This window comes from Dendrobium catenatum, unplaced genomic scaffold (genome assembly GCF_001605985.2).
Source record: "Dendrobium catenatum unplaced genomic scaffold, ASM160598v2 fragScaff_scaffold_378, whole genome shotgun sequence".
In the NCBI taxonomy this organism is placed as follows: Eukaryota; Viridiplantae; Streptophyta; class Magnoliopsida; order Asparagales; family Orchidaceae; genus Dendrobium; species Dendrobium catenatum.
Window position 1 is genome coordinate 140,739 of NW_021318840.1, and position 16,454 is coordinate 157,192.

The 16,454-nt window shown below is 36.2% G+C and overlaps 1 protein-coding gene across 8 annotated transcripts in view; it reads right to left on the bottom strand.

The window, feature by feature from the left end:
• LOC110096544 (importin-11) overlaps positions 1-16,454 on the bottom strand; it is a 107,609-nt gene that overhangs the window by 62,405 nt on the left and 28,750 nt on the right. For all 8 annotated transcript variants that reach the window (XM_028693884.1, XM_028693883.1, XM_028693882.1 and 5 more), the window contains exons 9-11: positions 14,433-14,580; positions 14,194-14,354; positions 9,644-9,743 (exon numbers count right to left, since the gene is read on the bottom strand). In XM_028693884.1, the coding sequence (XP_028549717.1) occupies positions 9,644-9,743; positions 14,194-14,354; positions 14,433-14,580 (409 nt within the window). The remainder of the gene's footprint in view (positions 1-9,643; positions 9,744-14,193; positions 14,355-14,432; positions 14,581-16,454) is intronic.

Below are 16,454 nucleotides of genomic sequence, written 5' to 3' on the forward strand. Positions count from 1 at the left end.
AGGGAGATGAAAATATTTTGTTGTTTTTAATTTTTTGAAAACAAGATACAAAACGATAACAGTAAAAAAATTCAACAATATGTTCTCCCCCATTGAAATATCAAAAAGAGAGGAGGCACAAACAAAAAACAAAATGAAAAAAAGAAAAACGTTCCTTGATCTAGTGAAAAAACAAATATTCTTAAAATAAGAAAGTTATCTCTGGTTTAATCAAAAACTTAGTAGAATTGGATTGACAACGCATAGGCCAGAAAAGATTAGAAATTCAGAATTTGATAATCCAACATCAATTTTTAAAAAAGGCTCAAAACTTTTTTATTCAATATCTAAATCATAAGACAATATAGAGAAAGAAACAGAAATTTTCAAAACTCCTTTCTAAAATATATCTTATAGAAGATTAATGCATGAATTGTGTATATAGAATCAAGATTTTCAAACTCAAGTATCGAAAGTATCAAGGGTTTTCTAAGCTTTTAAGAAGTCAAGAATGGTAGCATTAATATTTGTGTGTCATTTTATGCCTCTTATCAATTTGAATAATGCTCTTTGCTCTTTGATTTTTGATACACTTTTGGATATATTTTCAATTTGGCGATCATTGCGCATCTTTTATTTTTGGCATTATTGGCCATTTTTTTTAAATATGCTACCATTCTGAAGTTTTAAAAACAAAAGTAAACACATCCTATTGATAAAGCAAAATTCTTGATTAAGAAAATTATGAGTTAGATTCAACAACTTGCAAAAATCCTATGCGATAAATAAAAATAGGGAGATAAAAAATTTAGTTTCAAAAACTAATTTAAAAGATGAAAAAGATTTTAAATCAAAAGTAGAATAACCTCTTTTTAGGAAATAGAGATTGAGAGTAAAAAACATGAGTTTCCTTCCTTTGACTGTTTTAGAAAAGTCAAACACAACTTACCAAAGATTTCGAGAAAAAAACAGGAAGTAGATTTTTCATTTTTAGAAAAGTGAATGTGTGTGTTGATCAGAAAAAGACTTTCACGAAAAAGAAAATTTCAAAGAATAAACAAAACAAAAACACAAAATAAAAATGAAAGACATAAAAAAAACACAACAAAAAACGAAAGACTTTTAACCATTATCTCTCTCCTGGTCCGATGCTTCAGAAACCAGATCTGCCCCATGAGATTTTTTGCCTTCATTATTTTCCCAGTTTAAACTTACTTCGTTTGCCCTTTTCTTTCGTAGGAAGAACTTCTTAAATTAGGGCACTGATTTTTATATGTCCAGACTTCCTACATCGAAAGCAAATAATGTTAGAAGAAATATGGACATCCTTACCACTTTTACCTTTTTTCCACTTATTGCTTATGCTTTGTGTGAGCTTGTGATTGTTTGTCAAGTTAATCATTCGTCACAACTAAGCTATCTCTTTCTGTATCTTCAATTTTTAGAACAATCGTTTCACCTGCCATTAAAAAGTCTTTGACCCAAACCTTGCTCGTAGCGCAATGAGTGAGCCAATCAAATTATCAATAGAATAATCATTCAAATCTTTTGATTTACAAATAGCACTACTTTTGGATTAACATTATCCAGTAGAAACGAAGAATTTTGTTAAGTTTTATAAAATTTGAAAATTATTTTCCTAAGCATGCAATGAGTTTATAATTTGAATGAATCTCATTACATGTCTAAGATCGTCTCATAGAGTTTCAGAAAAAATGAGTTCAAAATCATGCATTAACATATTCAACTTGGATTGCTTGATTTCACTAGTGCCTTGTTATAATGGTGTGTAGTTTATCCCAAAACTTCCTTACAATAGTGCACGTGGTACTAACATAAATTTTTAGAATTTTAAAGCACAGAAAAAATAAATTTAAAGAAATTTTGCATTCAATTGAGCATTACTTGTTCTTCCCTATTCCATTGATTGAAAGGAATATCAGTTTTAACTCCATTAACAAAACTTGACGGTGATGAATTACCAGTAAAATCATATGCCAATGCGAAATCAATCGATTGCAAGAAAGTGTCAGCGAATTTTCCAAAAATCAAAGGAATATTTTTCAATAAAGGTGGTCTCGTGATTGAATAACCTTCCGCAACATTATGATAGCCATGGATCAAAATTCAAAAGCTTTTAAAACTTATTTTTTAAAACGGCTCTGATACCACTTGAAGCACTCAGATGGCACTTGAAAGTTTGTTAGGGATGTTAAGCCCCTTATGAACTAGCCCAAAGCTAATAAAGAGAGAGGTGAATTGGATAACTTTAAAACTAAAATAAAACTCAAACCAAAATCACCACAAAAAATTAAATGCGAAAATTAAATGCGAAAGCCAATAATAAGAAAGAACACACCGGATTTATAGTGGTCGGTCAAATCTATGACCTACGTCCACTCCTTGGAGGCACCCTCCAAGTATTGCACTAAAAAAGTGTCTTTTTAAGCCCACGCAGACTAGGCGAGAAGCCCTTACAAAATCACTTCCACCTTCCCCGGCGCGGCGAGTCGCCGGGTCCTTTGACACCAAAGAGTTTCTTCTTTGGTGAATCCCTACGAGATAGCTTTGAATCCGACGATATTCAGGTGCGCGACTTGCCGGAGCACCGTGTGAATCCCCCTCCACACTCCCTTGAGTCCCCCTCACAGGATCTTTCTCCTCTCAAACTCACCCCTTCCTCACTCCTTTCAAGACTCCTCCCACTCACGGCACATATGATCTTCTTATCTCTAACCACAACCGCTAAAAAGGTTATCGCATACAATAAACTTAAAGAAAAATTCTAGCGCAAAAAGGACAACACACAGAAAATCGATGGATGGAGTTGCCGACGAAAGCAAACAGCAAGGAAATGACGAGTGCGCGGCACCTACCAGCACACAACGAAGACCACGCAAGTTGATTGAGACAGCGACTCATCCGCCTCGCAAGCCCACCTTTTCAAGTTTTCCCACGAAGACATCACGAAGGTACATAATGACTAGCAAAGACACTTACCAAGAGTGCCTTGCATAGCTTTAAATAGAAGAGGCCAAAGAAACAAGGCTCCATTAAATGCAATGTTACCGACGAGGATTATTCTCCGTCCCAGGAGTGACATAGTAGTATATCATCCCCTGGGGCCGTTAGTCAAATGATGAGGAAAATCGCTCCTGAATATATGCCGCATGAAAATGAGAGCATGAATCAGATACTATTTATCGTCCCGACGACTCTTGCGATGGCATCCGCGTACGATCTAATAACCAATTAGATTTGCTGTTTCCAAAATTGCCCGAGATGAATACTGTTTGGAGAAAAATTGTGTCCTGGATCGTCCTGGCGCTAATATATTATAGTTCCGCACTTCGTGCCGAAGGACGATCCAGGACCATCCTTTTTCCCAGGAATTTTTCCCTCTGCACTTTGGAAAGGCAGAAATATCTCAAATAATTCCAGAGGATTGGGATTCGCCCCGACTAAACCAGCTAAGTAGATCTGGCGGCAGATTATTTCTCAATTGAGCCTATCGTTTCGGCGCGATACAGATACAAATCGTCCGGGACGATGTTTTGCCATAAAGACGGCTGCTTTAATGAGGATGCCCTAATTAGGGTTTTTGCTTTAACAGATCGTCCAGGACGATGTTACACAAAAACAGTAAACTCTAGGGGAACAGTTAGAAACTTATACGTTACAAAGTCAGGAGCCCACAACAAATACAATAGACTCAAAAAAGGAAAAAGTGTACAACTTACGACTAAACACTGACACTGTCTACCCAATCTTGAGCTGGTTCAAATTGCAGTCGATCGTGTGAACCTGAAAATATCAGTACATAAGGCAGTCGTAGAGAAATAAAAAATATTGCTATCACAAAATCATAAACATTGATCCGCAACAATGTCCGAGTGAAATTATTTATACCCAAACTGATTATTAGTTTTGACTTTGAAGATAAGAAGGACATAAAATAAAAAAATAAATAAAACGATTTTCTAGGATTAAATGTGGCATTTAAAGATATTAACAAAAATATTTTTGAGAATAGATTTTATCATCTTAAGATTTTATTGATTATGGAAGCCAACATTTATTTAGAGGTTTGGTGGAGAATATAGAGAAAATAAGAAGGCATCTATATATGTAATTTATTGATTTAGAAAAAGCATATGATAAATTCCAAGAGAAGTGCTATGGAGAGTTTCTTGAAAAGAAGGGTAGTCAAAATTGCTTATATTCAAATCATTAAAGATATGTATGCAGGAGCTATATTACTTGTGTTCAAACACAAGGTGAGATTGACCAAGTATTCCCTATTTCGGTTGGGTTACAATCAAGGATCAACCTTAAGCCCATATCTTTTTGCTTTAGTCATGGATGTCTCACTAGACATTTGCAAGACGATGTATCTTGGTGTATGCTTTTTGCTAAGATATTCTTCTTGTTGATAAGACTAGTTAGGGAGTAAAGTAAACTTGAATTATGGAGGTCAACCTTGGAGTCTAAAGGTTTTCGCTTGAGTAGATCTAAAACGGAATATATGTAGTGTAATTTTAGTAGTAATAGACCTAGTGAGGGGATTATGACTTTGGTGCGATCAAGTCATTAATAAGATTACACGTTTTAGAATATCTTTGATATATTTTTCAGACGTAGGTGAAAATAGATGGGATATTATCAGCAGAATTCAAGTTGGATGGTTGAAGTGGAGGAATGCATCGGCTTGTTATGTGATGGAAATGTACTCCTCAAACTTAAGGGAAAATTCTATAAGATGGAAGTGAGGCCTGCATGCTTTATGTGGCCGAATGTTGGCCATTAAAAGAGAAGCATAATACTAAGTTAAGCTTTGGCAGAGATGAGGGTATGCTCAGGTGGATGAGTGGCTTTACACTTAGAGATAGGATACGAAATGAGCATATACGTGGAAAAGGTTGGAGTTGCTCCAGTAGAAGATACGATTAGAGAGAGTCGCCTTTAGATGGTTTGGTCACAAAAACGATGGCCTTCCGATGACCCGGTTAGGGAGAGTTAGAGGTACTAGATTTGACTTATGTTAAGAAAGGTAGGGGTAGACCTAAAAAGACTTAGTTTAGAAAATATTAGGAATGACCGTTTCTTTATTATATTTAAACGAGAATTTGACTTTTAATAGGACACAATGGAGAAAAAGGATTCATGTAGCCGACCCCACATAGTGGGATAAAGGCTTGTTGTTTTTGTTGTTGTTGTTCTTATGCACATGTTAAAATAGTTACCATATTTTTATAATTATGAAGAGCCTCCTATTACACTGTATGGGTAGTTTCCCTCTGTGTTACAAGACCATTCCTAAACCAAACTATAATAACCTTCAATAGATAGTTAAAGTTGGACATACTGGCCCGATTCAACTTTATCGGTGTGATCCTCTTATCCTATTGTAAGAATAGATCTTAGATGAAAGAACGAGAAATTAGCAAAAGGAATGACTAGGAGTATCGATTAAAAAGGCGTTCGAGGCGGATGCCTCGTGGCGCGCCTCGATCGAGGCGGAGGTCGGGCGAACTGAGCTTAAGCCTCAAACGCTCTGGCCAGGCTTTACGCCTTTTTCACGGAGGCGTACGCCTCACCGCGTCAGGCGTCGAGGCGCATCAAAGCAGCGACCCTCGAAAGTGCAGAAAGTTACCTTCACAGTCAGCGAGCTCCGTGTTTCTTCCGATCAAAATGTGTGAAACTTACGATCAGAGGAAAGGGAAAAGTCGTCGAAGGAGCCAAAGTCGAACAACCACGAAGGAGCTAAGAAGCGACGCGTGCAATCTCTACCACCTCACTATGAAGCAACGAAGCCCGAACAGCAAGAACAAAAAGAGAAAGATAAGGCAAATGAGACGCAACTAAGTTATTATTTATGATTAACTTAGTTATATAATTTAAAATATTAATAATTAAACAAATATTAAAAATTAATAAATATAATTAGTGCATGAATTAAATTCTATTTTACTAACTGAATAATTAGTATTATAATTATAATAAATTTAATATAATTAGCCTAATTAATATAAAATTACATTTAAATTACGCGGTATGCTCGGTACTGAGTTGTACATTGCTCGGTACTTGAGCGGTACATGCTCCGGTACTGAGCGGTACATGCTCGGTACTGAGCGTTACATAGCTCGGTACTGAGTGGTACATGCTCGGTACGCTGGTAGTTGAGCATATACAACAAGCAGAATTTCAAAATTAGTCTATAATATAATTTGTTCGGCGGGCGCTGCCCCGGAAAACCCCGCTAGTGGCGCGCCCCTTGGCCCCAGCGATCCTAACCGGGCCAGGTCGAACCCCTGCCAGGGCAGCGGCCCCCTTGGGGGACACCAGCAGAACTGATTATATTTTTGTATTCATGTTATTTTATTATTGGTAGTACAAATAATTGTTATTTTTGTTATTTTTTGTCATTATTTAAAATTTTAAATTAATTTATTTTAATCATTTTGAGGCTTACGCCTCGACGCGCCTCGAGGCTTACGCCTCGCCTCGCTTAGAAAAAACGCCTCGATTCCCGATTCCGCCTTTTAAAACCTTGACTAGGAGTACATGAATGTGTTTGGCATTATGTTGCTGAGTGTTTCTAATGGGATATAGTTCAACTGAAATATAAATATATCGTTGTTTTGGTCAGAAATAAAGTTTTGGTCATATTTCTCCAAATAAAAATATAGCAAGCATAATTGTCCAAATACTTGCTATTATGAGATATAAACTCAAATTTTCTTAGTAGTTAGCATAAGATATAGATCTCTAGATTTAATCAAGCTAGATGCATTAGTGGAGATAATATGATGAGGACATCGTCAGTGATTTTGACACATATACCACCGGAGATCGATGACCACGATCAAGAGTTTATATTTTGAGTCATTTTATGTAGTAGTTTATTTTATTTTTCAGTTTTATTATTTTACCCTTATTGATGGTCATTTGATATTGTAGCCCCAAGGGCATTTATGTCTTTTAGTTCCAGTGTCATTTTGGCATATTTATAGGAGGCCTCATGCAATGTATGAGGATGATTAGTTGATGAATGAAAATTTTCTCTTGTTGTTCTCTTTGTGAGTTCAAGACATTTCCCCTAGATCTCTTTGTGAGTTCTTGAGGAAATAATATTGTAGATTTCTTTGTGAGTTCTAGTGGATGAAGTGTTTAGGTTTGTGATTCTTATTTTCCTTTTCCTTCTCCACCAATCTCTTCCTCCTCCACCTCAAGAGAAGACAACCAAAACCCATTAGCTTGGAGAACCCGACCCCCTCCCCCTTCTTGTCGCCGCCCCCTTAGAGCCCAAGCCGCCGGCTGCCTTCCTACCACAGGCCGACCACCTTGCCACCGACCTCCCTTCATCCGCCCGCCACCCCTCTCTTCTCCTAACCATCATATTTGAAATTCAAATTTCGAATTTCAAATTCTTTCCAAATTAGGAAATCCAAATTGGGAAAGTTTTTATGTTGAATCCAATTTTAAATTAAATCAAATTGGATTTAATAATTTTTCTTTCATAGTCATCATTACCTATTTGGAAACCCCCTCTCATCCTCCCCCATCTCCCTCCTTGATGTCGCCGGCCCCTTAATGGGGTTTCCCATTGATTGCTCAATTAATCCTCCCTCTTATTTGAAATTCAAGTTTAATTTCAAATATTCTCCCTCCACTTTCACTTGAGCTGAAATTAATTTCAGTTTTTATTCTCTTTCCTTAATCCCTCTCCCTCTCATTAAACTGTCGGCCCCTAGGGGGTTCAAAGCTTAATTGCCCCCTTAAATGGCCATCCCCACTCTGTATTCAAATTTAAAATTCATTTAATCTCCCTCCAATTTTCTTAAAACTGAAATTAACTTCAGTTTTTTTCCTAAATCCCTCAAACCTAAGTGAATCTACCAGCCCCTCTCCCTACTCTTTGTTTGGCCGAGCTCCACCAAGAAAAGACTCTTCTACCGCCAAATTCATCCACACCGCAAGAACTTCTCATAGTCATGAATGGCCGATCCGGAGCGTGATTATGGCATTGCATACGATCATCAAGGAAACATTGACGTCATCCGATCACCGTTCTTTGACGTTGGATTCGGCTTCGACCACACCGTCGAGGATTACTTAAACCGGATTCTTCCCAACCTCGTGGACGTCATCGACGAGCAACTTCCGGCGGATGAGTGGATCATCAACGGCCGAACACCTTCTCCAAATCCGACTTCCTCCCCGTCGGCTAGCCCCCTCGGCATTACTTGTCTAATAGTGGCATCGTTGAGTTTGTGCGCCATCCTCTTTCGCTAAACGAGTGAATCCAAGAGTGAAAGTGAGGGACTTCGAGGTGAATGATCTATATCTTAAGCCTTGGATTTTTGTTAAGCGCCATTTGCTTTATTACTTATTGGATTTATTTTGTTTGTTTCATGTTGCTTCTAAATATAATTGATTGACGTTGCTTAGTTCTTCCATGAAAATTTCTTGCGATCTATCTTGAAAAGCATTTGTTTAAAATTAGCAACGCAAGTTCACAAGTATTAATTTCTAACAAGAAATTCTTGCCTTCCTATCACATCATAATAACTAATAAGATCATAATTAAAAGCTAAACATTTATAAAAGAATGTAGAAGCTATTTTGACAATTATTATACACATTTTATGGAAGAGATCGTTTAAAAGAGCAAAATGAACATGATCATGAAGTATATTATAGATTGTCCAAATTATAAAGCTGAGTTACCACTAAAGAAGATTCCTGAAGGATAAATTTTCAGGACTGGAAGTATACATCTTGACATTTAAAGAGATTGGGAGATATTATAGTAGCTTGAATAATTGATAATTTTTTTGAAACTTTTAAAGATAAGAGGATGCTAAATGTTTAAATAAGATATGTTTTGGTACCAATAATTACAAGCAAAAATATATTCAATATTGCAATAATTATAGAGAGATCAAACTTTTATATTATAAGTAGAAGTTTTGGAAAAGGACAAGGAACACATTTAAAAAAATCAAGTTGGTATCATAAAATCAATTTGCTTTTTATGCCAAGAAGTTCCAATACACAGGCGTTGTTTTTGTTCCAAGTCAATTAATTAATTAAAAAGTTAAAAAGAAAAAAGAATCGTCATATGATTTTTATTTGACTTGAGAAGATATAAAATTGGGTATCATGATACTTGATTTGTTGCATATTTAAAAAATGACAAAGATATGCCTAAATTATTAAAGACATATGGAATATTGATTAGCATAATAAATATTTGTGGATTTCAATTACAATAGCATTGGGTGTAGATCCTCAATATTTGAGGGGTTAAATGCACCGTGCAGTTAGCCCCATTCCAACCATGTGAAGCATTTTGCATGGAACTAATGATCAAAAATATATAACACACTCCATCACCACAAACTAACTTCTGCAGATTAAATCCAGCACAAAACATAAGGGATTGAAGAGAGAAAGAGGGTGGACTAAGGACTTAACTTCAAAGCAAGACAACTATAGCACCAATGCAAGGAAATGGCTATTTTAATTAAATGAGAATGTAACAGCAATAGAACTGTTGTAAGAAAGAGGATGCAGTCATTAAATATATATAGCGAACAATAGTGTAAGCTGAAGCAAAAGCTAAAATGTGAAAAAAATAAGAAATTGGAAAACTAACCTCAGACACCCATTGCCCAAGTATCAACGCAATTTTCCTATGAATGATGAGCATGTTTGGATGATTGTTTGAAAGCTCTAAGGAAAGTGACCTATTGAACCTGCATAAAAAAGTTAAGGGAAAAAAAGCATTATAGGTAAAATTAAAGTATCACAATCTTATGGGACTTCAATTATGAACAAAGTTTGCTGGCGAACATGCTTTTCTTTCTCTTGAAATAAAAAATTGAGTTTTAGTCCTACCATTTTGTAATTTTATTTGTTTTTTTTTTTCCAAAATAAAGATTTTATCCCTCCATTTCATATCGTTCATGCAAATACACCATTTTTTAGAAATATTACTATGAAACCATGTAAATTTCATGTATTAGATCAATGTAACATAAGCTCTGATTGGTTCAAGATTCAACCATGACAATCACAGGTGCTCTACTTCAGATTTAGGGTTGTCTTTGGTAGTCAATAGTGGCCTCAACCCTAACATATAGGAGTAGTTTTCGGCTCTTTTCTATGTCATTTTATTTAAAAAAAACAATTATTGAGAAATAAAATAAAACTTTCCAGAGATGTCAAGTCATTGCAAATGTTAAGCTTGGTAGAAGCCAATGGAATCACTTCTCACCTATTCAGATTCTTCTCTTTTCCTATATTTGTTCATCTTATTGTCTTTTCACTCCTCTGTTATGCCATTCAATTTATTCTTGATTGGGTTTAAATACGGATAGGAAATAGTGATTTCAATGCAGCCGTCACTAGTAAATTAGGTCAAGCAATGGTCTATTACAAGGAGCGAATGACCTTTGTTTCTTTTTTTTTTTTAGAATAGAAAAAATCTGTCCCAAATTTTCATTAGGTGGGCACAAGGCCATGGTAGATTCTCAAGATGTTTTGAAAGTTGCCAGAATTTCTCAACCAAAGCTATATGTCCTTTTGTAAAATTTTTTTAGTTACATCCATCTCTATCAGAACTCTAACTAATCATGATCTCGAAAGAGAGAAAGTGACTTCATCCAATTTAAGAGGTTCACCAAATAATGAAGCTAGTGAAAATAAAGTGCTCCTGCTCATACAACGCAATGGAATTCTTAGAAAGGCTATGCAAACTGAGGTAAGGGTGAGTCTTCTTTTAAAGTAGAACAGTGTCCATTTAAAAGTCCAAAAAAGATCCATAAATAAGATAAAATCTTTGTGAAAAAGCAATTGCAAAATCATTCCTTTGATTCAATCCATTCATGATGTGTCTTGAATTCGAAAGAACTATTTTGCAAGAATAAAAAAATTTGAAGCCTTTGAAACATGAAAAAGGCTAATAGTACTCTTATGCCTTCAATTTGATTGTACTCCTTAACTACTAATTTGGCCTTATTTCTAACTACTACAAAATCATTCATCTTAATTTTGAATACCTACTTGGTGCCTACTACATTTTGGTCCTTAGGTCTGCTAACCAACTCTCATATATCATTCCTAACAAATTGGTTTAACTCTTTTTGCATAGCTAGGATCCAGAATTCATCAGATAAGGCTTGATCTATATTTGTGGGTTCTACCATAAAGATAAATGTAGAATGACTAACTTCCTTCCTAAGTCAATGTCTAGTTGTAACTTCTATGAATGGATCCAAATCCTTTAGAGAATTGTCTGAAAACAATTGTGGAATTCCACCTATACTGATAATTATCAATGTGACAGAACTCAGAAGAAGTGGCTAGAGAAACATTCTCTTCATCACTATAGAAGGGGATTTTCCATGAAATGTAGAAAACAATTTCGGAGCAATGTAACCACGATCCTTTCCAACTAGAACATCATTGAATGATTTAAAGAGGGATTGAATCCACATTTGTAAAGCTCAAACCACCATCCACACCAAAGTTCCCAAGAATCCCATAAGGAGTTGAATCAAGAGTCAAAGATGGAGTACAAATAAAAAGCAATCAAACCTTTGAGGCATGGAAAGAAGGCGGTGGAGTTATACCAACATTGACAACCAAAGTCATCTACACTAGAGGTGATGAAAGTCTATCCCGATTTCATATAAGAGGGAAAAAAGCAAAATAAGAAGAAACCAAAGGAGATGTTGGGACTCATTGTGAAGACACCTAAAGGAAACTCAAGCTCTAGAAACTCCATGCAAGCCCACCTTGCTTTCCCTCAATGTCTACTCTCGTGAGCGTGCATCACTTACCACCATAGTGCTCATGCGCTACGCCTGCTTTACGATGCCTTTGTATGCATCAAATAGAACCTCTATGATTTATTTGCATGTCATATCAAATATCAATTACAACATCCATCATTTTGTTCTAAAATTATAGTTGCTCTAATTTCTATAAAAGATTTTTGCATGGATATAAGCAAAAATGCTTGTAGAAAATTTAGTTTAAATATTAAAACTATAAATATTACAGAAACTTTTAATTGAGAGAACCAATAAAACAGAAGCAAATAAAAACAATAATATATCAATAAGCTTAAAAACACAAGTCAAATTACTGTATGGGCATAAGCATGGACTATCAATTAGATGTGAGTACAGAGTAATAACAAACTAGTCTCCTAGGTGAAAAACGCTCCAACTGACAATTAAAGGTAGAAAACAAGAAAATTGATAATTTGAAAACAATTCAAATCAAAATTTTGACAGCCAAATTTTGAAAACCCATAATGTGATGTTTCAAAACGCAGAATAACCAAGTATAACTCCATAGAATAGTTCATATTACTAATACAACATCAGTAAGAAACATAATAACAACAGCTATGAGGTTTTTCTATTGTAAAAAAGTTTTGAGTCAGAAAACAATAAATGAGACGGCGAAAGAAGGTTTCGGGGAAAGACTCAAATTTTTAAACAAGTAGACTAAAAATATGCAGCAAGGCCGAGCATATTGTTTGCTACATGCTCAACCTAACTAAAAAAAAACTAGAATCAAATAAATGCAATAAATCATGCAGTAAAGTAACCAAATTTATGTGGGTTCTAAAAATTCACACCCCAGCCTATGTGCGCCTTCCTTTGTTTGTTTGATGGGGAGACTTTTAACGGATTTAGGTTCTGGATAAATTTTCAAAAGACATATTGGGTTTTAAATAAGACACTACCCAAAGATTTCACCCTCATTTTGCGAGGAATTTATGGTCTGAGCTCTAGTTTTCTATAAGCGCAAACTCTTACGGTTAATTACCCCTCCCAATAACGAGGAGAACTTTCAACTAAGGCTAGTCGTGAGATAGACACTGAGTACCCGATGTATAGTAGCAGTAACATTAGGGATTTTAAAATTGGATTTTAGGGATTTTTAAGATTTAAAATTTATCACCATATACTTAAAAATAAGTGATGGGGGGAATGAAAACGAGCCCGATTAAGATCCCATATTTCAGTCGTCCTAGGCTGTCACGGTCCCTAGTCTACTTAGTCAAAGGAGGTAGAACTTTGTCAGCAGCCATGGGTTACTTTGTTCAAGGACACCTTGTAGACCTTGGGTGCATGTTTTTCTAAGGAGATATATTTGAGTCCACCTTAACTGACAAAAGAGATTTATGCCTATCAAGTTTACCCTATGATTCATTACTCAAAGACTTGAAACTATTAGATAACATACGGACTTCGTCCATGATTGTAATATAGTGGTGCCATTTTGAAGCAAAATCACCCAATCAGAGGGCACGTGCCACATCCCTGCTGGCGAGAGATTATTTGAGAGTGAATCTTAGTGATACACCTGACACGACATTTACTTTTTGTGAGCTGAGGTTAATTTCAAATTTTTCACTCCCAACAAACGATTGTGGAAAGCGGATGAATTTTAGTTTTAAGTTTTTGGTGATTTAAATTTACATTTAAAAGTTAAGAATATAATAGATGTTATATTCTAAAACTTTAATAAGCTTTGAGAATTTACCCCTCCGATTGATATTTTCTGTCAACACGGCTATCATTGGGGTGACATGAGAGTTTCTTTTAAATTATCATTATACTTTTGTGGGAATTTATAAGGCGTCTTGAAAATATGGGATCCCCTCCGATTGGAATTATCTATCAACACAGGCATCCTTGGCGATATAAATAATTAGTTATTTGAACTTTGTCAACTATATTTGCCCACTAACAGAGCTGTGTGCGTGATTGTTAACAATTGCAGTCAACCTTGTCAACAATTGACCGTATTTTTAAAAGAAAAGATAAAAAATATTTCATCTCACTCAAGAGTATAATAATATCACTCTATCCCTACTGAAAAACAAAAGTTAGGATCTAGATAATTCTCGAAATATACTAGCCGGTCCATTTAAACCATAAACAAACAAATCAAAATATGAGCATCTACATGTTCAGTTCAGACTTTAAAATGCAGCCTAAAAACAAAGAAAACCAAGGAATACCTAATTTTGTTGCAAAAATTAGCTCAACAAAACCATGCAAAAAAAAAAAAGAAACCACAATGGACTAAATTTGACATTAAAGTGAAGGCAACTTAGCCTCTATTAGAACTAAAACAAAAGAATAATATGATATCATATTTGTGAATAAGTTTATGAGTTACCAATCACTGAAATTTAGGTAAGCCGAGAGCTCATAATACACATGTCCAGCAGCACTATAAGCGGCATCTTTTAGTAGCATTGCAGGAGTAATTTCACTTTCTAAAGGTGGAGAAGCACTCATTGCCTCTTTAAGAATAGAGACCACCACAGGAGCAAGCAGCTGAAAAAACAGGTCACACGATTATATTCTAAATTGATCACAAATTAAACCCTTACTAAAATTAACCAGCTAACATACAGGTCTATAATTTTCAAACAAAACAATATAGAGAGCTTCAGCACATGGTCTGAGTTTTTCTGTCCACTGCAGCATGTCCTGCTCATGGTGAAAGGATTCAGAGTTCTGAAACCATTCATTCAAGTCCTCTGATGTGTAAATGAAATACCTGTCAGTAGATTTGAAGAATGCATAATAAGTAGAAAAAGAAATGATTTCACAATTGGCAAAGAGTACCTGTTTAGCCTCATGGTATGCATGCAACACAGGTATAAAAAGTAAATAAATGCACTGAGTACCACTAGTCTCATAATCACTGCTCTAAATAATCAATTAATGATTAATTTAACATAATGCGTGTGTGTGTATGCCCAATGTTCTACATATATCACTAACCTTTTTAATGTATGAGGAGCTTCGCAAGATATAGCTCATGATTCCTGTTGACCCGTTACTGTATTCAAAAAGAAAAAAATATACGTACCTGTCCGGCGCCGAATTCAGCACGTCGTCGCCCACGACTTCGCACGATCGGATGTCCCTCTACGTCGTGTTAACAGCTCTCTCCGCTCTAACTCTCTCATTCTCTCCCGCCCTCTCTCGCATCGACTCTCCCACGATCTCTCTCTCCCTCTCGCAGTTCCCCCGTCTCTGCTCGGCTCCGACAACGACTTTCCCTCCTGCTGGATCGGAAGTTACATTTTGATCGGAAGCACAAACGGGAGCTCACCGACTGCGAAGGAAACTTTCTCCCTCCCGTCGCGCCTTCAGCTCCTCCGTGGACGTCCGACTCAGCTCCGAGGAGGACGAGGCCGAATTTTCGGAGCCCACAATTCCATAGCCAAATGCAAAATATCGCATAACTCCTAAAAATAACATTTAGTGGGGTTTCTATTTTTTATGAGGATAACTTGTTATAGACTTTACATCAGGAAGAACTAAAACATAGAGCAAACATCTTGAAATATGGTCACGTTGTTATAAGATATGATGTATGCAACTTGAAGCAAAACACAGAGAGAACAACAAAGAGAATCAAGACTCACTTTTAGAAATTTAACACACCACTTGGAGAACAAAATAGGCTACATAAACAACTAAATTTCATAATAAAAAGGAAGCGATCATCCAACAAAGCCAAAGCAAAAGAAAGTTAGCAAAAGAAACAAACTAAAAACAAACAAAAGCTATCCTCAGAACATCCTACAAGAGGACTCCTCACATGCACCGATTGTAGGAATATATAATTCAGATAATGTTTAGATATGCAAACCAAGGGTCCACCACTGCAAAGGGGTCCAACATCCTTCCAAACTCCTCCAGCAAATGCCACCAAAACAGCCAACAAATCCACCAAAACAGCCAACAAACTTTACCAACGGAAATAGAAGAAAAATACAAGTGGAGTGGAACTTGTGGAGAAAAGAAAGAGGTTAGAAGCTCAGACGAAGGGTGGAGAAGCTCGCAAGCCTTCCAAGAGGTAGAAGAGGGAATGGACAAAGCTCTCAAGCTTTTCTAAGAAGAACCCGCAGGTTATAGCAACTTTGCTCTCAATATTCACCAACCCTCTTCATCTCAAAGCATTTCATATATATAGGCAATAGAGGGGAACTAAACAGCCCAAAAAATACTTCAATTCCACACATAAATGGGGAGTTGAAAAGCCAACTGTTTTTGTACAGAAATTCCAAACGGCACAGCAAAACACAAGGGAAAGTCACGGTTCCAGCAGCCAAGCACAGGAAACCAGGAGACAATTCTCGGGTCCAGCAGGAGATCATTTCTCGGTAAAAAGGGGTGAAGTCACGGCAGTAAAGGGGGAAGAGAGCCGAGGGGTCAACAGCAACCAAACAAGCAGCAGTAAACCGTGGGAGAGAAAACAAGCAGAAAAACTGCAGCAGCCCAAGAGACGAAAGGGAGAGGAAAGGGCAAGTTCCACCCACCAAAATATGCTCACTTCACATTTAATTTCAGAACTAAACATCAGCTCATAATGAGCTATACCTCCACTTGATAATAATGAGCTGGCACCACTAGAATTTC